Source organism: Carcharodon carcharias, chromosome 13, assembly GCF_017639515.1.
Source record: "Carcharodon carcharias isolate sCarCar2 chromosome 13, sCarCar2.pri, whole genome shotgun sequence".
In the NCBI taxonomy this organism is placed as follows: domain Eukaryota; kingdom Metazoa; phylum Chordata; class Chondrichthyes; order Lamniformes; family Lamnidae; genus Carcharodon; species Carcharodon carcharias.
Window position 1 is genome coordinate 34,810,591 of NC_054479.1, and position 22,866 is coordinate 34,833,456.

Sequence of the window (22,866 nt, forward strand, 5' to 3'; positions counted from 1 at the left end):
CGTAGAGAGAGCGAGAGACGGCTGAACCGAGCCGGAGGAGCAGGGCCGGAGGGGCGGCTGATCCGGGCCGGAGGAGCGGGGCCGGAGGGGCGGCTGATCCGGGCCGGAGGAGCGGGGCCGGTGACGGCGAGAAACCAATGAAGCCGAGCCGGCGATGCAGGGTGTGCGTTCTTTCTGGTTTTGTCACTGATGCCGAGCTGACCAAACTTTACGTTGGATTGCACATGATTATAACCAAAGAGAATGATAATGAGACTCTTTATTTATCCCACCATAGACTGGGATAGAAATAGCGTAAAGGGCAAAGACCGGGGAAGAGTTTTGTACGTTCAGAGGCATTTTCTAGATCAGTACGTTTCTGTCCCATTGAGGAAAGGAGGTGGGTCAAGTGGATGATGTGTAGGTCGGGGAACACAGTGTTCGTAGTATCATACAGTTTAGGGTAGCTATGGAAAAGGATAAGGAGCAACCAAGAGTAAAAATACTTGATTGGAGCTGGGCCAATTTCAGTGAATTGGAATTAAAGGTTATTGGCAGGCAGAACTGCAGTGGAACAGAGGCCTATCTTTAAAAATATGGGAGTTCAGGTATAGTCGAGGTGAATTCCCAGCAACTCACCGAGGATCATTCAACAGCACCTTTGAAACCCAAGGCCTCAACCACCAAGAAGGACAAGGGCAACAGATGCATGGGGACACCAGCACATGCAAGTTCCCCTCCAAGTCACATACCATCCAGACTTGGATATCGCTGTTCCTTCACTGTCGCTGGGTCAAAATCCCAGAACTACCTTCCTGACAGCACTGTGGATGTACCTACAGCACGTGGACTGTCACGGTTCAGGAAGGCGGCTCACCACCACCTTCTCAAGGGCAACTAGAGATGGGTAATAAATATTGACCTAGCCAGCGATGCCCACACCCCATGAAAGAGTTAAAAAGAAGACAGGTGTCAGACTGACAATACATTGAGAACCAGACTGAGTACAGAATGTTCAGACGGGAAGTGAAAAGAGGAATAAGAGTGATGAAGAGAGTGAGAAAAGACTGGCTCTAACATAAAAGAGAGTTCAAAAGAATCCTATAAACATATTTAATAGTAACAAGATAGAAAGAGGAGGGATAGGGCCAATTATTGACCCAAAAAAGTGTGCCACACATGGAGGCAGAGAACATAGCTCAGATGACAAATGAGTACTTTGCATCCGTCTTTACCAAGGAGGAAGATGCAGCCAAAGCTATGATGAAAGAGGAGGCAGTTGAGATACTGCATGAGTTAAAAATTGATAAAGAAGTATTAAAAAGATTAGCTATAAAGTTAGTAAATCAATAGGACCAGATGGGATACATCCAAGGATACTGATGGAAGTAAGGATAGAAATTGCAGAGATTCTGGCTATAATCGTCCACATCTCCTTGGATGCAGGGGTGGTGCCAGAGGACTGGAGAATTGCAAATTTTATGCCTTTGTTCAAGAAGGAGTGTAAAGATAAACCCAGCAACTACAGGGCAGTCAGTTTAACCTCAGTGGTGGGAAAAGTTTTAGAAATGATAATCTAGAACAAAAGTAACAATCACTTGCCAGAACAAATTTGTTAAAGGCCAATTGTGTTTAACTAACTTGATTGAGGATAATGTAGCTGATGCTGTGTATATTTGGATTTCCAAAAGTAATTTGATAAAGTGCCACGTTATAGCCAGCAAAGTAGAAGCCAAAGGAATAACAGGGAAAGTAGCAGCACAGATACAAAGTTGGCTGAGTGACAGGAAACAGAGAGTAGTGGTGAACGATTGTTCTTCAGATTGGAGGAAGATATACTGAGGGGTGCCCCAGGGATCGGCTCTAGGACTACTGCTTTTCTTGATCTATATTAATATCAAAATTTGCTGATGAGACAAAACTTGGAAGTATTGTATACTGTGAGGAGGACAGTGATGGACTTCAAGAGGACAGAGACAGGCTGGTGGAAGGGTGAAAAAGTGGCAGATGTAATTTAATGCAGTGAAGTGTGTAGTGATACATTTTGGTACAAAGAATGAGGAGAGACAATCTAAACTAAAGGGCATAATTCTAAAGGAAGTGCAGAAGCAGAGAGACCTGGGTGTATGCAGTTTTAAATCCAAAATAAACTAACAAATTAACAGCCCCTTAAAGGGACACTGTTAACACAAAAACAAAACTTAAAAGGAAACTTAAACCGTTCCTAGGGCTGTTGATGCACCCCAGCCTCTGTGTTGCCCAAAGGTCATGGAAGGTCTCAACCGTACCAATGGACACTGCATGCTCCTTCTCCATGGACACTTGGCTGCGAACATAGCCACGGAAGAGGGGCAGACAGGCCAAACGACCCTCTCCTCAGTCCGCTGCCTCAACCTGTTAACGGCAGCCTTGGCTAGACTCAGGAGCAGACTCGCAAGGAGGTCCTCTGATTTGCCTGCACCACCCCCCCGGCACTGGGTGTCCAAAGATCTGGAGCAAGGGGCTGAAGTGCAACCAAAATTTGAGGAGCAGCCCCTTCAAATAGTTGAAAAGGGGCTGCAACCTCTCACGATCTATATACACATGAAACACGAACTCCTCAAGGGGAGCTGGATGTATACTATTTTGAGTAAATCAGTTAACCAATTAACAAATTAAACAACACAAGCAAGGGGATAAAAGCTAAAAACTGCGGATGCTGGAAATCCAAAACAAAAATACCTGGAAAAACTCAGCAAGTCTGACAGCATCTGCAGAGAGGAACACAGTTAACGTTTCGAGTCTGAATAACTTTATCAGAACTAAGAAAAAATAGAGGAGAGGTGAAATATAAGCTGGTTTTAACGGGGGTGGGACAAGTAGAGCTGGATAGAGGGCCAGTGATAGGTGGAGATAGCCAAAAGATGTCATAGACAAAAGGACAAAGAGGTGTTGACGGTGGTGATATTAGCTAAGATATGTGCTAATGATGACATTAAGGGTAGAAAGGATGAGCAAGGTACAGATAGCTCTAGTCTGGGTGGGGTGGGGGAAGGCATCGAAATAGTCTAAAAGATAGAGATAAAACAATGAATGGAAATACATTTAAAAATAATGGAAATAGGTGTGAAAAGAAAAATCTATATAAATTATTGGAAAAAGGGGGTGGGGTTGGAGGAGAGAGTTCATGGTCTAAAGTTGTTAAACTCAAGATTCAGTCTGGAAGGCTGTAAAGTGCCTAGTCGGAAGAAGAGGTGCTGTTCATCCAGTTTGCGTTGAGCTTCACTGGAACAATGCAGCAAGTCAAGGACGGACATGTGGGCATGAGAGCAGGGTGGAGTGTTGAAATGGCAAGCGACAGGGAGGTCTGGGTCATGCTTGTGGACAGACCGAAGGTGTTCCGCGAAGCGGTCACCCAGTCTGTGTTTGGTCTCTCCAATGTAGAGGAGACTGCATTGGGAGCAGCGAATGCAGTAGACTAAATTGAGGGAAGTGCAAGTGAAATGCTGCTTCACTTGAAAGGAGTGTTTGGGTCCTTGGACAATGAGGAGAGGGGAAGTAAAGGGGCAGGTGTTGCACCTTCTGCAGTTGTATGAGAAGGTGCCGTGGGAGGGGGTTGAGGTGTAGGGGGTGATGGAGGAGTGGACCAGGGTATCCTGGAGGAAACGATCAAGGGGATACTGTAACTAAAAACAAAATCACAAAGGAAACTTACTTAACTCAAATCAAAATGTGGTTCTGGGGGTCAGCGATGCACCTCAGCCCCTGTAGTGCCCACTGGTCATGGAAGGCCTCAAGTGTGCTGGCAGACACTGTGTGCTCCCTCTCCGCAGACACTGTGTGCTCCCTCTCCAGGGACACCCAGCCGCAAACATTGCCGCAGAAGAGGGGCAAAGAGTCGGGTCAGACGACCCCCTCGACTGCCTGCTGCCTGGACCTGTTAATGGCCAACATGGCCAGGCTCACAAGGAGGTCCTCCTCACTTCTTACCCCCTCTGCACCGGGTGCCCAAAGATCAGGGATATGGGGCTGAAGTGCAACCAAAATTTGAGGAGCAGCCCCTCAAATAGCCAAAAAGGGGCTGCAACCTCACACAATCTATATACACATGAAACATGGACTCCTCGAGGGTAGCTGGATGTATATGTGCACAAATCACTGAAGGTGGTAGAACAGATTGAGAAAGTAGTTTAAAAAAAATAGAATCCTGAGTTTAATAAATAGAGGCATAGAGTACAAAAGCCCGGAAGTTATGATGAACCTTTATAAAACTTTGGTTCAACCTCTGCTGGAGTATGGCGTCCAATTCTGAGCACCAAACATCAGGAAGGATGTGAAAGCTTTAGTGAGGGTACAGAAACGATTTACGAAAATAGTTCCAGATACGAGAGACTTCAGTTACATGGATAGTTTGGAGAAGAGAAGGTCGAGAGGAGATTTCATTGAGCTATTCAGATTTATAAGGGGTCTAGGTAGAGTAGATGGAGAGAAACTGTTCTTGTTGGCAGAAAGGTTGAGAGCCAGAAGGCTTTGATGTAAGCTGGCCGGTGAAAGAAGCAACAGCAACATGAGGGAAAATTTTTTTTACAGAGTGAGCAGTTAGGAAGGCAAATAGTATGTCGGTCTTTATTGCAAGGGGATTGGAGTACAAGAATAATGAATAATTGCTGCAATTGTACAGGGCTTTGGTGATACCACACCTGGAATACCGTGTGTTGTTTTGGATTCCATATTTAAGGGATTTGCATTGGAGGTAGTACAGAAAAGGTTCATGAGATTGGTCCCTGGGGTGAGAGGTTTGTCCTAGGGTTGTGAATCTTTGCAATTCTGAACCCCCGTGGGCTGTGGACGTGCCATCATTGAATTTATTTAACTGAAATAAACAGAATTTTGGTCTCTTGGATATGGGGAGTGGGCGGGCCAGTGGAGTTGAAGCACAAGATCAGCCATGATCATATTGAATGGGTTCAAGGGGCCATAGAGTCTACTCCTACTTCTGTTTCTTACGTTCTTGTTCTTATGAGTGGTTCAGATCTGGATTGCACTGCTTTATAGTAATCTTGTGATGGGCCTTGGGACGTTTTCTTGCATTAAAGGTGCGATTATAAATATTCGCTGTTTGTCCCATGTTGCACTTGTTTTCTTTTTCTTCCCTTCACATGAAATATTGCCTAAAAATAAGAAGTAGTATTAATTATTTGTGTCTTGACTGAATTTTATGACAAACCTTGTGCACAATGGGGAGGTAGTTAGCAGGCCGAGAACTTGTTTGTCCTGTCAGTGGGTTTTTCTGTTGCTTTTAAACTCAGTCACAGTATTAGCATCCCGTTTCCGGGTTTCCCAACCAATTCAAGAGTTGTGGGCATGATGACGCCCCACACCCTGTGAATGAAGGCTTTATATTTAGAAAGACTCTGTTAGAGGTCGGAATGGCTGCAGGAAGCATTACTTTGAAGCCCACAGGAGGCAAAGGCATAGGAGGAAGACATGGGAAAGCTGCCCACCCACCCCCAACCCAGCCAGATCTCTAACTCTTTGCCCGAGGTAATGCTGGAGGCGGTGAGAGCTAGAAGGGATGAGCTGCGCCCTCTGGATGAGAGGAAGAGCTCACCCACCCACATGAAGCAGGCGTTGCTGGAAGTTGTGGAGGCTGTGAGCAGCAGATATCTGGTGCCTAGAATCTGGATGCGGTATTGCGAAAGGTTTAATGACTTTGTTGCATCAGGAAAAGTGAGTGGCATACCACTTACGGGTGTAAGCAATTACTCTTGACTTCGCAAGCATTCTCTTACAAAGCACTCATCTGACCAACACACCTTGCAGTTCCATACATTCCTTTTTTCTCTCCATGCACCTCCTCATCTCACACCCATGTCCCACAGTCACCCTCCACAAATGTTCTTATTCGATCCTCAATACATGTTCCACTTCTCATACTCATAACTCTTTGCAGGGGTAGAGAGCGCACAACTCCAGGATTACAAGGAAAGTGCAGGGGAGCAGGATTAGTTGAGTTGCTCTTGCAGAGAGGCAGCACTCAATGGACTGAATGGCCTCCTTCTGTGCTGTAACCATTCTATGATTCTGGAATGGCTTCTCTCAGCAAACTCTGATTTAAAGGCAGGAAAAGGATCACAACAACACTGTACTGGATGGGGAAGGCCATTTGACTCATCTTAATTAACCCATCCAGGATATCCCTGCACTCTCTCATTGCTGCACATTGTTGTTTCTTAAACAGTTCCAAGGTTTTCACCTCCACCACTCTGCCTGGAAATTCCATTCCAAATATTGACCACTCTCTACATGAAGAGCTACCTGATATCAGCCCTAATGCTATCATTTATGAATTTGAACCTGGGTCCCAATGTTCTATTGTTTAAAGCAGCATTCTGAATCAATCTTTCCCATTTCATTTCCTATCTATGTCCTTCTAAGATCAGCTCCCAGACTCCTCGGCTCTAGGTTTTTCAAGACTCCTGCCACTAGAAAACAGTATTTACTTTCCAATATTTATTATACTTTTCAATTCTGACTAAACTTTCCATTTTTCTGTTCCCTGGATAATTCCTCTGACATATTACTACCATGTGATACTTCATTTTTTTTGTGCTGTTTAAATGAAGGTCCCATTGCATGTTCTAAAAGTGTACCCAGCACTGTACTTATAGCTCTTAATATAAAAAAAGTGGCTATTCTCTTGCTCCTGTATGTTCTGATAGACCAGCCAAAGCTTTAAATTCAACATTTTGGTAGTAATGGTTAGCCAGAATTAGAATAAAGTCAATTATTTATAAACCTATTATTATACAGGTGATGTATAAATAAGTGATCTAATTTAGGTGTTGCAGTCAGCTAGTGACACATTGAGAACTAATGTCGGGCAGATAAAACTGAGCCTTGAGTTAGGTATTTAAGGTTTGGGAGCATGCTACGTAACTTCCATGACATGCAGTTCCGCTTCAGATTTACTAGAGCATGTTTACTTTATCTTGCTGATATGGTCGTGTCAGTAGTTAAGTCTGTCAGAAATGTTAGTGGTTGCTGTTCAATGGCAGCCTGAGCCTAACATGATAGCTGTGAGCTGATTGGCTGGCTGGTACTACTGTGGCATCATAACTGAATTCATAACACATCACTTTATCATTATCTGTAAAATGTCATTAGGTCAAATAAACTCCTCACTGCTGTTCAAACTATATTGCAAGCTTACAGGAAAATTTGTTGGATAAGTCTGCCCACTTTTTCACTTTTGGGAATTTATTTTAAATTCCACAGCCTTCAACTTGTGTACAATGGTGAGTATGTATTGATTATCTTTTCTGTTTATGGAAAAAAATGTATCTCTGGACAGTGAAACTGGTCATCATCAGGATCCATCAAAGGTGGTGGTGAGCCACCTTCTTGAACCGCTGCAGTCCCTGTGTTGTAGGAACACCCGCAGTGCAGTTAGGAAGGGAGTTTCAGGATTTTGACCCAGCGACAGTAAAGGAACGGCGATATATTTCCAAGTCAGGATGGTGAGTGGCTTGGAGGAGAACTTGAAGGTAGTGGTGTTCCCATGCATCTGCTGCCCTTCTCCTTTTAGGTAGTAGAGGTCACCGGTATGGAAAGTCCTGTCAAAGGAGCCTTCGTGAGTTGCTACAGTGCAGCAGATGGTGCACATTGCTGCCACTGTGCATCGGTGGTGGAGGGAGTGAAAGCTTAAAGTGATGGATGGGATTTCAGTCAAGTGGGCTGCTTTGTCATGGAAGATGTCCAGCTTCTAGAGTGTTGTTGGAGCTGCACCAGGCAAGTGGAGAGTATTCCCTCACACTCCTAACTTGTGCCTTGTAGATGGTGGGCAGGCTTCGGGGAGTCTGGAGGTGAGTTACTCACTGCAGGATTCCTAGCCTCTGACCTGCTCTTGTAACCATGATATTTATATGGCTAGTCCAGTTTAGTTTCTGGTCAATGGTAACCCCCCAGGATGTTGATAGTGGGGGATTCAGTGATGGTAATGCCATTAAATGTCAAGGGGAGATGGTTAGAATTCTTTCTTGTTGGTGATAGTCATTGCCTGGCATTTATGTGGCACAAATGTTACTTGCCACTTATCCGCCCAAGCCTGATATTGTCCAGGTCTTGCTGCATTTGGACATGGACTACTTCAGTATCTGAGGGGTCATAAATGATGCTGAATATTGTGGAATCATCAGTGAACGTCCCCACTTCTGACCATACGATGGAAGGAAGGTCATTGATGAAGCAATGGTTAGGCCTAGGACACTCCCCTGAGGAACTTCTGCAGTGACATTCTGGGGCTGAGATGATTAACCTCTAACAACCACAACCCTCTTCCTTTGTGCTAGGTATGACTCCAACCAATGGAGAGTTTCTCCCCTTATTCCCATTGACGACAGTTTTGCTAGGGCTCCTTGATGTCACACTCGGTCAAATGATGCCTTGGTGTCAAGAGCAGTCACTATCACCTCGCCTCTGGAGTTCAGCTCTTGTCCATGTTTGGACCAAGGCAGTAATGAGGTCAGGCCCTGGCAGAACCCAAAATGAGGATCAGTGGGCAGGTTATTGCTGTGTAAGTACTGCTTGATAGCACTGTTGCCAACACCTTCCATCACTTTGGTGATGATCGAGAGTAGAATTGGACAGGTTGGATTTTGGTCCTGCCTTTTGTGCACAGGACATACCTGGGCAATTTTCCACATTGTTGGCTAGATGCCAGTGTTGCAGCTGTACTGAAACAGTTTGGCTGGGGGTGTGGCTTGTCCTGGAACAGAAGTCTTCAGTGCTATTGCCAGAATGTTTTCAGTATTCAGTGTCCTCAGCCGTTTCTTGATATCATGTGGAGTGAATTGAATTGGCTGAAGACTGGCATCTGTGATGCTGGGGACCTCTGGAGGAGGCTGAGATGGATCATCCACCTAGCATTTCTGGCTAAAGATGGTTGAAAATGCTTCAGCCTTGTCTTTTGCAGTGATGTGCCATGTCCCCCATCATTGAGGATGATGGAGCATCTTCTCCTGTTGTTTAATTGCCCACCGCCATTCACCACTGGATGTGGTAGGGCTGCAGAGCTTAGATCTGATACATTGGTGTGGGTTATGCTTCGCTCTGTCTATTGCATGCTGCTTCTGTGGCGTGGCATGCAAGTAGTCCTGTGTCGTAGCTTCACCAGGTCGGCACCTTATTTTTAGGTATGCCTGGTGCTGCTCCTGGCATGTGCTCCTGCATTCTTCATTGAACCAGGGTTGATACCCTGGCTTGATGTGATCTCTTGGGTTTCTGAGCCTATGCCAGTTTTTTGGGGGCTTTAAACCCTGCCTGCACCCGAACATATTTCCACTTGACAGATATTCTACCAATTATTTCTGTTTTGTTATTTCTTAAATTTACCTGTTCCTATCCTTCACAGTTTGCTAGTTTTCCTTTTGAATTTAAGTTTTTGTTTTCTTTATAAGAATACTCTTTTACAACGTTACATTGAGAACTTGGGACTGAAAATGGTGCACATATGAAAACCATTGTACTATGTGAGGTCTTAATACATTGCTCTGGCCTTTGGTTTTGAATTGCATACTTATACAAGGGAAATAAGAACTGATGCTTGGTTGTCAATCACCATAACATTGCTGCTGTACTTAAAGAAAAATGCATGCGATTTTAAATATATTTTGTTTCATTAAAATGTAGGTACCGGGGGTTGAAATGGAAGGGAGCCAACCTTCTGGAGACGCGCCTCTTATTAACCCCAGGAATCCAGTGAATGCATCAAGTTCTGGTATTGTGCATGCATTTTATAATGGATCCTTAACTTGGAAAGTCATGTATACTTGTTTCCATAGCATTGAGTGGATTTTACTGAACATTGATTGATTCCTGCAGGTATTAATGGATTGTGTTTATACTCTACTTTAGAAAGCCACCTTGAACAATGGCATAGCACTCCAAAATCTAAGGTAAGGAAGAAAATTCATAGAAACTTAAAGTGTTATTAGTGTACTATTTACTTGTTTAAACTTTTGTGCTAGGCCTTTCCTTTTTGAGGATTTGTCTACAGATAAGATTGGAAAGCCAGCTGACCAGCACTGGGATTCTCTGAAAGAGCTGGTGGCCCAAGGTGACTTTACCTGTACTTTCTCTACATCTCTAAGTGGTTTCTACTCAGTGGCCTTGATATAGCCCCCATTTCTCAGCTTTTGTGGTGAGTGGGGGAGGTCAAGATTAGGCCAAGTCAACTTATTGACCTGCAGCCACTCCGTTCCTTTCTAACACCATTCATCATTGCTGACCTCCTAGGTACCTAAGGTTCCCTCTATAGGCAGGCGTGAGCCTACTTCAAATTCAAAAGTCATGACCCGATGATGTTATCCATGCCCTGACATAATTTAAGTGTATCAGGGGAGTAATACACTGTATGGAACCTCACCCGGAGCATGGCTGAATGGCTAAAAAAGCCAAGGTGCATGTTGAAAAATGATGTATGTGAAGAACAGGAGCCCTCTCCTCAGCCCAAACTCTCTTGGATCACAGTGGAACCCACCCACCCAATTCTTGTTGAGCCTACAAGACCCATATGCTGCCCAACCAACCCCCCTCCTCCACGCCTCCATTTTTGTCTGACACCTCCCCTGTGGCAGAAGCCCACCCACCCATCAGCTTCAAACCTTTACCTACTAATTTCTAGGTACCGCCCCCACAAGCTGCCAGCTCTGACATTCTGTTGCCAAATTCCCACACCTGCCTGGGTTCAAGCTGGACTTCGGGAACGTTTTTGCGAATGAGGCCAGACTTAACATTGGTTGAGCCTCTGCATCCCTGGGCTTTTTCTGGCTGTCTGCTTTGGGATTTGTACCTGTATCTCCAATCAGCAGCATAACAGAGATTGAGAGTTGGTTGCGTTCAAGTTTTAGATATGATGTGTATTTAAGTGCAGGATTTTTTTCGTGTCTATGTTCTAATGCTTCATTTACATTAATACCACAGATCTATTAAATGCCTGTTATAATTATTTTTTCTTGTCCTGTCTCCCATTAATTCCTCGCTGACTTCTACCATTGACTTGTAGAGTACATAATAATGCTATAATTATTTAGATTTTAAATAAAAGGAAATTTTGGTGCTAATTGTAAATTTTGTAAAAGTAACATTCGATTTTTGATTATCTTCTCAGCCTTCCTTAGAGAATGTTAGCTGTTCAAAATCTATAGGGGATTCAAAGATGAACTTTGGAAAAATGCAAGATTTTGCTGCAACAAATGCAGGAAAATTTAAAAGCTGTCCTACAAAAGCTATTCAGCCAGTTCCCATAATGAATGGCTGCACAAAAAACGTGAGTAATATCTATGGGCTTTGAGCTGAGTCAACCTAGGCTGACATATATATATTTATCTATCTCTTCTGTTCCAGGTGGGCACATGAGGAAACCAATTTTTCCACTGCTTTTTGTCTAACAGATCATATGCTGGATTGTGAGCAGGCCATTAGCCTGACTTACTGCTCCCTACCAGGAAAATAGGCTAAGTGAAATTTCAGAGTTGCCACTCTCTTCTCATCAGATGTTAGTACCTTGCTAGATGTCAACCCAGTATTTAGAGCAGGGCTTTCCAAACGGACAAAATTTTGGGGTCGTGAGCGCTGAGGTAAGAGTGGCTGCAGTGGAGCTCGGATCGAGGGTTAACTGTTTTGTGGCCCCTTTAAATCCTCACATTTTTCTTAATGGTGGGCATGGCCTATCTGACTGATCTCTGAGGCCTGATTCCTGTTCCAAAAATGTCAGTGAAAAGGAAGGTGCTTTTTATTTAAAACCCCTGCAGTTTAAACAACCCCTGCTCTCTCAGCTCTCCATTCCCCCCCCCCATCCCTACACAGCACTTCCCTCGCACCCCCTTCCAGCTCATGCTCTGGGGTCACGGCAACATTCAAGCCTCAAAATGGTGTCACAGTGAGAAAAGGTTAGGAAGCAATGATTTGGAGGCCAGAGCTCTGCTCCTCTGGACACCGGATAATAGTGAGTGAAAATGGACCCAAATACTGAAATGGTAAACTACCAAAAACCACCTTTATCCGCCTCTAGAACTGGTCCTTAATATTTTCTATTGTAATGTAAAGTAATAGTTTAATTCTACTGAAAATATGAATAGACAGTAAAGTTGTTTGAATACTTCTTCCTCTTCATGTTGTCATTTTGGTCTTTAACTGGCTGTGATTCAGATGACCTGACCGTTACCTACAGGTTGTTAGGTAGCACACAAGAGGAGCCCCTAGTGATCATTTTCTAATAGCTGATCTTTTCTCCACCCCTCTTTGTAGAGAGTTTCTAGCATGATATTTGAGGTATCCCTGTGCAGCCCTTCTCAGTTGGGATCTCATTCTGTGAGAAATTTGTGGTCAATTTCTTGTTGCGTAGACTGTAAGGCAGCACAGTATGTAAGTGTACATCGTTCCACACTATTCAGTTCTAAATTGACATTACAATCAAAAGGAATTACTGCAAATGCAGGAAGTCGTATTAAAATTCAAAATGCCAGAAATGAGCTCCAGGGCCCAGTATGCAAAGAGAATTGGAAGTATTTAATATTTTAGGTGTGTACCTTTCATCAACCATGTCTATCAAAAGCATGAGGAAGAAAGAAAAAATTGCAAAGTTGCAGATGTAGTAGAAGTGAAATGAAAATACAAGCAGAATATGGTCACTCCTTCAGACATGAGGAGAGAAAATGTAATAGCCCAATACCAAGGACACTGCCCTTCAGCATTGCTGTGGTTTGACCCAGAGTTTCCAAACCAAACATTGGCCTGACTTCCCATCTCTCAGACATTGACGGACACTCCCTACATTGCAAGCACCCACTACTGTCAAGGGAGTGGAGCTAAGGGAACAGAGGGCTGCAGTGTGCTCTGCAGAAAGATGAGATGCTGCTTTTGAATCTTGTTTAACTTCGTTAGAACGATGTAATTTAGTACCCAATATGTATGTGAAAAGACAAAGGGATTAAATCATGCTTAGGATATTGCCCAGTCTAAACAATCAAATAGGCAAAAAAGGGCTTAGGGCTTAAAATTCTGCCTTTTTTTTTGTTTTATCTATCTTCATATATTGGAAAGAGAGTCATATTGGACTTGGCTTTAAGTTTGTTATCATTATGTTGGCTCTGTTGGGGGTCTAAAGGGTGGTAGGAACTTGGACATAGGCTGGGTTTCTGGGAGTTTACCCTAATACTTGGACTTCAGAATAGAATATAATCTGTCACCACCATTTAGAATTATCAGCAGGTAAATCCAGATGTCACCTTTTCATAGAACAAGTCCCAGCAGCCATTATTGAACTGTGTTGCCCATCCACCCCCTTGTACTTACCAAAATAGCCTACAAGTGAGACCCAGCAGTAACAAGAATTTGTTAGAGAAAAAAATGCTCATCTGAGCTCTGTTTTTCACTATGCAATAATTTTGTGTATATGAAACAAATAACCTTTCAAAATACTAAGCCATATATTTCAGTCAGAATAAAAGAGTCTGAATGACACACTTTGTTATGAATGCACAAATTAGCCATCAACTTTTGGCGCAGAAGAGAGACCCTGTGAATTGCAAATTGTTATGTGTTGATAGCTGATTTGCACCGTACCTCTGTTAGCTTAGTGAAAATAGCATTTCGCACTTAACCTGTGATTTGCATTTCTGCATTAATTGTTCGTTAAAATTGCCACAGAAAGTTAAGTCTAACAGCATTGAAGGGTACTCTTTCAATGATGTGATTGATGATTGTTAGTGACTGCCAATCAACCTCTCTTGTCTAGAAAATAAAAAATTGTGGCGAGTCTCATTCCTTCAGGTTATTAATTGTTTTAAATTCTAAAAATGTCAAATTTCCCTTTGTCTTTTTTTTCTTTCATTCCTATTTTGCTTTCCCTCTCTTTATTTCTGTTCCTGAACCTGATTTGAGATTGATTTTGCCCACTCTAATTTACTTGTCCTTCTCCATGCTACCTCTGTATATCTCTCAATCTATAAATCTCACTGGTTAAAGTGATACACTCTGTCTTGTTGTTCAGCAAAGTCCCAGATGATGTGTTGCTTTTACTGTGTCATTATCAGCTCTCGATTCCAGCAGCTTTGTGAGGAAATAATGTTATAATCTAAACATCTGCAAACAAGCCGTCTAACTAGCAGCATGCTTGCAAATTTTGGCATGTTAAATAAAAATAATACCGAGTTGATAGAAATAATTCAATAAATAAAACATACTTAAGCCATATTTTTAAACAGATAAATAGGTATTAAAGTAAAAGCAAAATGTCGGAAATTGAAATAAAGCTGGAAACGCTCAGGTCATGCTGCATCTGTGGAGAGAGAAACAGTGTTAACATTTCAGGCTGGATGACCTTTTGTCAAAACCAGAAGAAGTTAAAGACATGACAGGTTATATGCAAGTAGAGAGGTGAGGGAAGAGGTGGAGGAAAGAACAAAAAAGATCTGTGATAGGATAGAAGGCAGGACTAATTAAATGGCCAAAAGTGACTCTAACCTTTGGGAGGGAGATAGTTTTCTGCAGCAGATGTTGGTCACCCAACAGGATTAGAGAAGTTGGTAGGGGAGGCTGGGTGACCATCAGCAGCCAGGGCAGGAACTGACAGGTATATGTAGAAAGTGGTTCATCGGTAGAACTTGATTTGGCTACTAGCTATTTAGACACCAGGGATGTGGCCAGAAATGTGATGTAGAGGAGGATAATCATGAATGACATACCACAAGGCATTAGATAGGTAATTGTTACCTTGGTGGAAATAATACATGTGGTATAAATAAGTGAGCAGTGATTTTGGGTGATTCTATAGTCGAGGGTAGACAAACTTGTTGCACACTGAACCACATGAACAGTTAGACGTGTAAGTTCAGCTCGAGGGGTATAATATCATACCCATTACAGACACCTGGCTATAACCTGACCATGACTGGAAACTAAGCATTCCAGGCAGAGGGTCATTAGAAAGGATGGGAGATTAGAAAAGAAGGTTGAGCAACAATATTGATAAAAATACACAGTTACTGCAGTAGAAAGAAAGGATTTGAGAAAGAGTTGTTGGATAATGGAAACACTATGGGTAGATGGAAGAATCAGCAAAGCGTGCATTAATCTGATGGGAGCTGCCTGCAGATCTCTGGATTGTGATATTGTGAGATCAGGGCAACAAGAAGCTAAAACAATACAGGGATAGGAGATATACAGAATTATTTCCTCTGGTGGGGAATCCAGAATTAGGGGACATTATCTTAATTTTAAAGGAAAACTATTTAAGAGTGAAATTGGGAAGCAATTTGTCATTACAAAGGGCACTAATAATCTGGAACTTGAAATATTCTAGACCGAGATCGACAGATCTTTTATTAGGTAAGCATATGAAGGGATATGGATCAAAGACAGATAAATGGACTTGAGGTGCAGATTAGCCAGGCTGTAAACAAATGACAGAATTGGCTCAAAGATCTGATTAACTTATTCGGTTAATGGAAATAAAGCTTGGATATTAAATGAAAGATGAACATTTGGGGACAGCTCCATTTCACCTTATCCAGTTAGAATGAAGACCTGTGTGAGAAGGCTGTGTTTTGAAACAATGCGAATCAGACTCCCTCTCCTTTCCAGCCTTTACTGCTAGTTTACTAATGGATTAATTTTAAATGAAAACTGGTTCAGAAATAATAGGAGAAAAACTGAATTGAGTTTTAAAAGCAAACTTACCTTGTGGTTGGACACTATCAACAATTTTGTAAATTCAATTAACAGTTTACTCTTTAGAGCCATGTAACGATATATACAATATTTTATATTTATCAGAATAATCATTTTTGAACCAGGACTGATAAAATAAATGATTCACATTTCTTATATTCATTGTAGATTGGTGACTAGAGCTGCCCTGATTGGTGGTAGAAATTATGTATATTGTTGCCGTTATTATAACTCAGCATTTTATCAAATTATAGGATTACAGTTGGTGATATCCTGTTTATAAAGTAAGATAATCAAACAGTACTGTTCCAAATAAAATATTTCTTATGACATTACCTTTTTATCCCAGAATACAAACGTAGATCTGGAGAATGCCACCATTCAGAAACAACGCAATGAGTTACAGCTGCTTGTTGCAGAACTGAAAGATCGGGACAAAGAGTTAAATGAAATGGTGGCAGCACACCAAAAACAGCTTCTGGCATGGGAGGAGGATCGCCTGCGCATACTCAGCCTGGAAGAGCGATGTGCTAAAGTGGAACGTTAGTATTGTTTTGAAAGAATTATAACAGATCCAGGTGGCTTAACCAGAAAAGCTAAGTGTAGTTTATCATCTCGCTCTTGAGATATCATACTGCCTTGCAGCATCCTATGTGACTGTGTGCACTTCTGGGTAAATTAGCAAAATCCTTTTCTTGGAATCACTCATTTTTTGCCAGTGGGAATGTAAGTCACACTTTTATTTCATAAACCATATCAGGATTTATGGCACAGCAAAAACAACTTGTACCTACGTAGTGTTTTTAATTTAATAAACCATCGCAAGGTGCTTCACAAGAGCAGTATCGAACAGAATTTGACACTGATCCTCATAAAGAGACGTTAGGACAACTTGATCAATGAGGTAGGTTTTAAGAAGTTCTGTTGAAGGGTCATGGGGACTCGAAACGTCAACTCTTTTCTTCTCCGCCGATGCTGCCAGACCTGCTGAATTTTTCCAGGTAGTTCTGTTTTTGTTTTAGGTTTTGAGGAGCATATTAAAGGAGGAAAGAGAAGTCGAGGATCGGGAAGTTTAGGAAGGCAATTCCAGTGTTTAGGGCCTACGCAGCTGACAGCACATCTGCCAGTGGTGGAGCAATTAAAATTGAGAATGTGCAAGAGACCAGAATTAAAGTAGCACAAAGTTTTTGAGGGTTGTAGAACTGGAGGAGGTTACAGAGATGGAGAGATGCCATGGAGGAATTTGAAAATAAGGACGAGAAGTTTAAGATCAGGGTATGATGGACCTGGAGGCAATGTAGGCCAGTGAGCACAGGGGTGATGGGTGAATGGTACTTGGTACAAGATAGGATACAGACACCATAGTTTTGGATGAGCTTAAATTTATGGAAAGTGGGAGGCTAGCCAGGAGAGCATTGAAGCAATCGAGTCCAGAGGGAACAAACATATGGTTAAGGTTTTCAGCAGCAAATACAACCTGAAAGGGGTGGAGATAGGCAGTTTTTTTTAAATTCATTCAGGGAATGTGGGTTTTGCTGGCTGGGCCAGCATTTATTGCCTATCCCTAGTTGCCCCTGAGAAAGTGGTGATGAGCTGCCTTCTTGAACCATTGTAGTCCATGTGTAGGTACACCTATAATGTTGTTAGGGAGGGAGTTCCAGGATTTTGACCCAGTGACAGTGAAGGAACGGCGATATATTTCGAAGTCAGGATGGTGAGTGACTTGGAGAGGAACTTCCAGGTGGTGGTGTTCCCATCTAACTGCTGCCCTTGCCCTTCCTGCAGTGCATCTTGTAGATGGTACACACTGCTGCTACTGTGTGCCAGTGGTGGGAGGAGTGAATATTTGTGGATGTGGTGCCAATCAAGCGGGCTGCTTTATTTTGGATGGCGTTGAGCTTCTTGAGTGTTGTGGGATCTTCACTCATCCAGTCAAGTGAGGAGTATTCCATCACATCTTGACTGGTGCCTTGTAGATGGTGGACAGGCTTTGGGGGAGTCAGGAGGTGAGTTACTTGTCGCAGGATTCCTAGACTCTGGCTTGCTCTTGTAGCCACATTGTGCAATCATCATCGACCATCCCCACTTCTGGCCTTATAATGGAAGGAAGGTCATTGATGAAGCAGCTGAAGATGGTTGGGCCTAGGAGACTACCCGGAGGAACTCCTGCAGTGGTGTCCTGGAGCTGAGATGACTGACCTCCAAAAACCGCAACCATCTTCCTTTGTGCTAGGTATGACCCCAACCAGTGGAGGGTTTTCCCCTGATTCCCATTGACTCCAGTTTTGCTCGGGCCCCTTGATGCCTCACTAGGTCAAATGTGGCCGTGCTGTCAAGGGCAGTCAATCTCACCTCATCTCGAGAATTCCGCTTTTTTGTCCATGTTTGAACCAAGGCTGTAAATAAGTCAGGAGCTGAGTGGCCCTGGTGGAACCCAAACTGGGCATTAGTGAGCAGGTTATTGCTAAGCAAGTGTTAAAGAGGTGGGATAAGCAGTCTTGATAATGTCATTAGAAGCTCAACTCAAGGTCAGTTGTGAATGGTCTGGGTCTGCCTCAGACAGTGTCAGGGAGGGGGATGGAGTTTGTGGTTGGGGAACAGAGTTTGTGGTGAGCACTGAAGTCAATGACTTGGGTATTTCCAATATGTGCAGAGTCACTGATGTACAAGCGGATATGAATGGCACTTATGTAATTATGATCCACATTAGTTTGTGGTTTCATGAATGATGAGTCAAAGAAAGAAATTCCCATAATTAGACCTTGCAGGGGCCATAACCTTAAGTTTTTGCCTGAAAGAAGACTGCCTTATGTATAATTTATTCTGATTAACTAATCTCAGTTTGCTAGGCCATTTCTCAGGTGAGGTGCATTGTTTATCACCATCCCAGCGTAGGTTGTTGCTTTTAAGAGAAAAAGAGGTGGGGATGCATAATGTACTCATTATAAATTATTTTCTTTAAAATGCATCTGGATAAAATTTTTTTGCTGGATTAATACGAAACATTTTGTACTGATCAGAAATGCGCAAAGGGAGAACAGATGAACATAGTTGCTATATAATCAGTTAGCAACACTGTGTTTTAATAGATGAACTGCGAAACAGGAATGAGATCATCAGGTCATTAGGTGCGCAACAAAAGATTTTGGAATCTCAGCAAGCTGATTGTCTAAAAACACTCGCCAGCACCCAGCAACGGCTGAAGGAAATGTCTGAAAAAGCAGCAGAGGCTGCTAGTAACTGTGAAGAGTTAGAGGTAGGACTGCCAATAATAAAACCATAGTTCATATTAACATTTCTGCCTCATCAATGTCCTTTTTATTATATTGTTGGATTCTGCTTGTCTCAACCAGGACAGGAACAAAAGCCTGAATTCCTCCATGTTGGAACTTTCTGCCCAGGTTGGACAGTTACAGGCACGTGAACAGGAGCTCACTACAATGCTGGAATTAAAGGTATTAAAATTATGGTGCAGAAGATGAGCAAATGCTTAGTGAATACTTGGCAAATATTCTCTGAACTCCAGCTATAAGTGGATCTTAACTTTCTACTTATGAGCCAATTCAGGTATATATGGAATAGTTTGTATATCATGGTCAGGTACTATTGAAGCCAGTAGCTTTTGAAGGAAAAATATTGAAGTTTACTATGTCTGACTATATATGTTTGATAATTAGCCTCACATTTCAGATAACTTAAGCAAATACAGTACTGTCTACCCCTTGTTTCTAATCTTATTTAATGAAGCATTTTTATGTTAAAGGAACTATAAATGTCTGCTGTTGTTATCCATCCAGATATGGCTTGTGACTCTGGCCCTAGTTAAATCTAAATTGCGCCCCTGTATTAGAGGATAGAAAAGTCTGTGTGAAGAATATCCATTTTTTTGTTTTGATATCTGCGAGTCACTTTGTATGCCACAATAACCATCGGTTTTATGACCTAATGTCTAGGACAAAGATATGGTTGAAGCTACCAATCATATCATGGATCTTACAGCTAGGTTTAAAACCTTAGAGGGTGCATTACGAGAAGCCAGGCTAAATGAAACAAACACCAGAAAAGAGGTGCATGACTGCAAACAACATTCAAAGAAACTAAGACATGAAATCTGCAAGCTTAAAGGTAGGCTGTGGGTTGCCATTGTTGAAATATTGAGTGTCAAAAAAAATCTATCTGTTGTGGACGATAACAATTTAGTTCTTATAGTTACTTAAATGATAAATTATGTAATCATAAGTCAGTCACAATTCAGTAATGATACCATTGTACATCATTGCTCAGTCATGACCCAGTGTGTAATAGACCTACATGGTACTGCCATGAAATCATTGGGGCAAATTTTTGTGTTTCCGTGCCTGGGAAAATTGAATGATCTAGGTGTAGCAGTTGCATGTAACTCAGGGGGAAGAGGAGCATTCACCCATAACAACCTAAATGAATTTTCTAAAAGCAAAATACTGTGAATGCTGGAAATCTGAAATAAGGGAGTATAACCTTTTGAATGAGATTCCATGTGGACTGGAAAAAAGGAAAATTTGGAAGGAATAGAGAGTGAAAACACCTGCGGTCTGTCCGCAAGAATGACCCAAACCTCCCTGTCGCTTGCCATTTTAACACTCCACCCTGCTCTCTTGCCCACATGTCTATCCTTGGCTTGCTGCATTGTTCCAGTAAAGCCCAACGCAAACTGGAGGAACAACACCTCATCTTCCGACTAGGCACTTTACAGCCTTCCGGACTGAATATTGAATTCAACAACTTTAGGTCGTGAGCTCCCCCCCCCATCCCCACCCCCTTTCTGTTTCCCCCTTCCTTTTTTTTTCCAATAAATTATATAGATTTTCCTTTTCCCACCTATTTCCATTATTTTTAAAAATTTTTAAAAATCTTTTATGCTCTCCCCACCCCCACTAGAGCTATACCTTGAGTGCCCTACCATCCATTCTTAATTAGCACATTCGTTTAGATAATATCACCAACTTTAACTTTAACACCCATGTGTTCTTTTGTTCTATTGTTGTTGACATCTTTTGATGATCTGCTTCTATCACTGCTTGTTTGTCCCTACAACCACACCCCCACTCCACTTCTCTCTCTCTCTCTCTCTCTCCGCCCCCCACACACACACCTTAAACCAGCTTATATTTCAACTCTTTCTTGGACTCGAACTCAAGTTCTGTCGAAGGGTCATGAGGACTCGAAACGTCAACTCTTTTCTTCTCCACCGATGCTGCCAGACCTGCTGAGTTTTTCCAGGTAATTCTGTTTTTGTTTTTGTTTTGGACTTCCAGCATCCGCAGTTTTTTTGTTTTTATCTCTGAGGGTATCTTAAGCCCTGTTGATGGGAAAGATGCAATGGCTAGAAATGGGAGCAGTACCCTTTGGGCTTAATGGAATATAAAATTAGGAGGCCCAATGAAATTACAATAGCAATTCAGTACTTAATTTTTAAATTTGCAACTATAATTCTGAGTTTAAAAAAATCCATATAGTATTTTTTTTTAATGGTGACTAGTAATTGGCATAGTCTCAAAGAGACTCCCAATGGTCACAAAAAACACTACATCATAAAATGAGCACTTGATTTTCCTATAGCAGCACAGGTGAAGGTGGTTTTAAAGAATTAAATTGGTTTAAGTCATTTTGTTTATATGTTGTTCTCAATTCTAAACACGCTTTCCATCCGATTTCTGTATCTACCCTTTATATAGTTGCATGTGGTTCGTACAAGTTTTTCTGTAGTTTATCTAAGAGAATAAGCATAAAGTACAGATAAAATATGCAACACAAAAATCTTCAAAGTACATAAAAATTCAATAGTAACTAACATTTTCAGAGATTGAACTAACTTCCCTATCCAACATCCAGTATCCCAGCAGTCTTTCTTTATACTCTTTTGAAAAACCAGTAGGAAATAAACAAATTATCAACCCTTTTAAAGGGATACATTAACATTATTGAAATGAAAACAAGGGGCTTATCAAATTAAAATGTCATTTCTGGCTGTGATAATGCACTCAGGTCATGGAAGGCCTCAAGAGTACTGTTGGACACCACATGCTCCTTCTCCAGGGACACGTGGGAAGGACGTAGCCACGTACAGTCTTTCTTTGTATTCTTTTTGTGTGCAACAGTGAAACAAATAAACTAATTCGTTAATGAACTAATTTAACAGCCCCCTACAGGGGCACAGTCTTTATGTATATGTGCTTAAGTTACTTAATCAGTGCCTTTCACCTGCATATCCTTAGCCTTGATAATAAAACTAACATAGGGCAGAATTTCACATTCCCTGCAAGTGGCTTTGTAGGTGGGGTGGTGTAAGCGTAAAATTTCTTGGACGGCCTTCCTGCCGGGTTCCCGCCTGCCCTGACCTTTCTGCAATTTTATGCTTGGACGGACGAGGCCTAGGCCAGCCTGTCTTGTCTTGCCCCAATTGAGGCCTTTAAGTGGCCAATTATTAACCACTTAGGGCTGTTTCCCATCCAGCCTCAGTTTTCAGGCTGGTGGGAGGAGTTCGGGGCGGGGAGGGGGAAGCCCGAAAATAAATAAGTCACGTTCAGGCCTCGGGTGGGAAGCGGGGGGCGGTGGGTTGGGGTGGGAGCTCGCTTCCATTAGCAACCTCATTTAAACATTGGGTGCCACCCCCTCCCCACTTTCTCCAGAAGGTCTGGTCCTGCAGGTTCTCCCTCCCCCACCCCACTGTCCACGGCCTCTCCATCAACACCCCGCCCCCCCCCCCACCCCTCACAAAGACTGACCTACCCTCCCTGCCCTTAGACCCCCAAAATTTAGCTGGTTCTGGATCCCAAGGACTTGGGCGAAACCAGATACAGTGATGCCAGGAAAAGAGGGACAAAATGGAAGAAATTGGAAATAGGTTATTTTTTAGATAGAGCATGCTCTCAGGCCAGTGGCGCAAAGTGTTGTAAAACACAAAAAAATGCCCAGAATTCAATGCTGATTGGCAATCTCTTGAGTGAGCTGAGAATGTTGTAAATATGTTTATCTCTGATTATGCGCAGCATTGAGAAATCCAATATATTTTTTATAAATAAAATTTATAAAGCTTTATAAGGCTCTGGTCAGACCACATTTTGAATATTGTGAGCAATTTTGGGCCGCATTTCTCAGGAAGGATATGCTGGCCCTGGAGAGGGTCCAGAGGAGGTT

The 22,866-nt window shown here is 42.4% G+C and overlaps 1 protein-coding gene across 7 annotated transcripts in view; it reads left to right on the forward strand.

The window, feature by feature from the left end:
* Window positions 1-22,866, forward strand: part of ccdc62 (coiled-coil domain containing 62) — a 46,383-nt gene that overhangs the window by 222 nt on the left and 23,295 nt on the right. For 4 of the 7 annotated variants that reach the window (XM_041202418.1, XM_041202419.1, XM_041202421.1 and 1 more), the window contains exons 1-8: window positions 6-161; window positions 9,649-9,736; window positions 9,874-9,914; window positions 11,129-11,287; window positions 16,040-16,232; window positions 18,780-18,946; window positions 19,044-19,145; window positions 19,644-19,815. In XM_041202418.1, the coding sequence (XP_041058352.1) occupies window positions 138-161; window positions 9,649-9,736; window positions 9,874-9,914; window positions 11,129-11,287; window positions 16,040-16,232; window positions 18,780-18,946; window positions 19,044-19,145; window positions 19,644-19,815 (946 nt within the window). In that variant the 5' untranslated portion in view covers window positions 6-137. Of the gene's footprint in view, window positions 1-4; window positions 162-9,648; window positions 9,737-9,873; window positions 9,915-11,128; window positions 11,288-16,039; window positions 16,233-18,779; window positions 18,947-19,043; window positions 19,146-19,643; window positions 19,816-22,866 lie in introns of those variants that run through there. The other 3 variants (XM_041202423.1, XM_041202417.1, XM_041202420.1) reach the window with 3 other exon arrangements.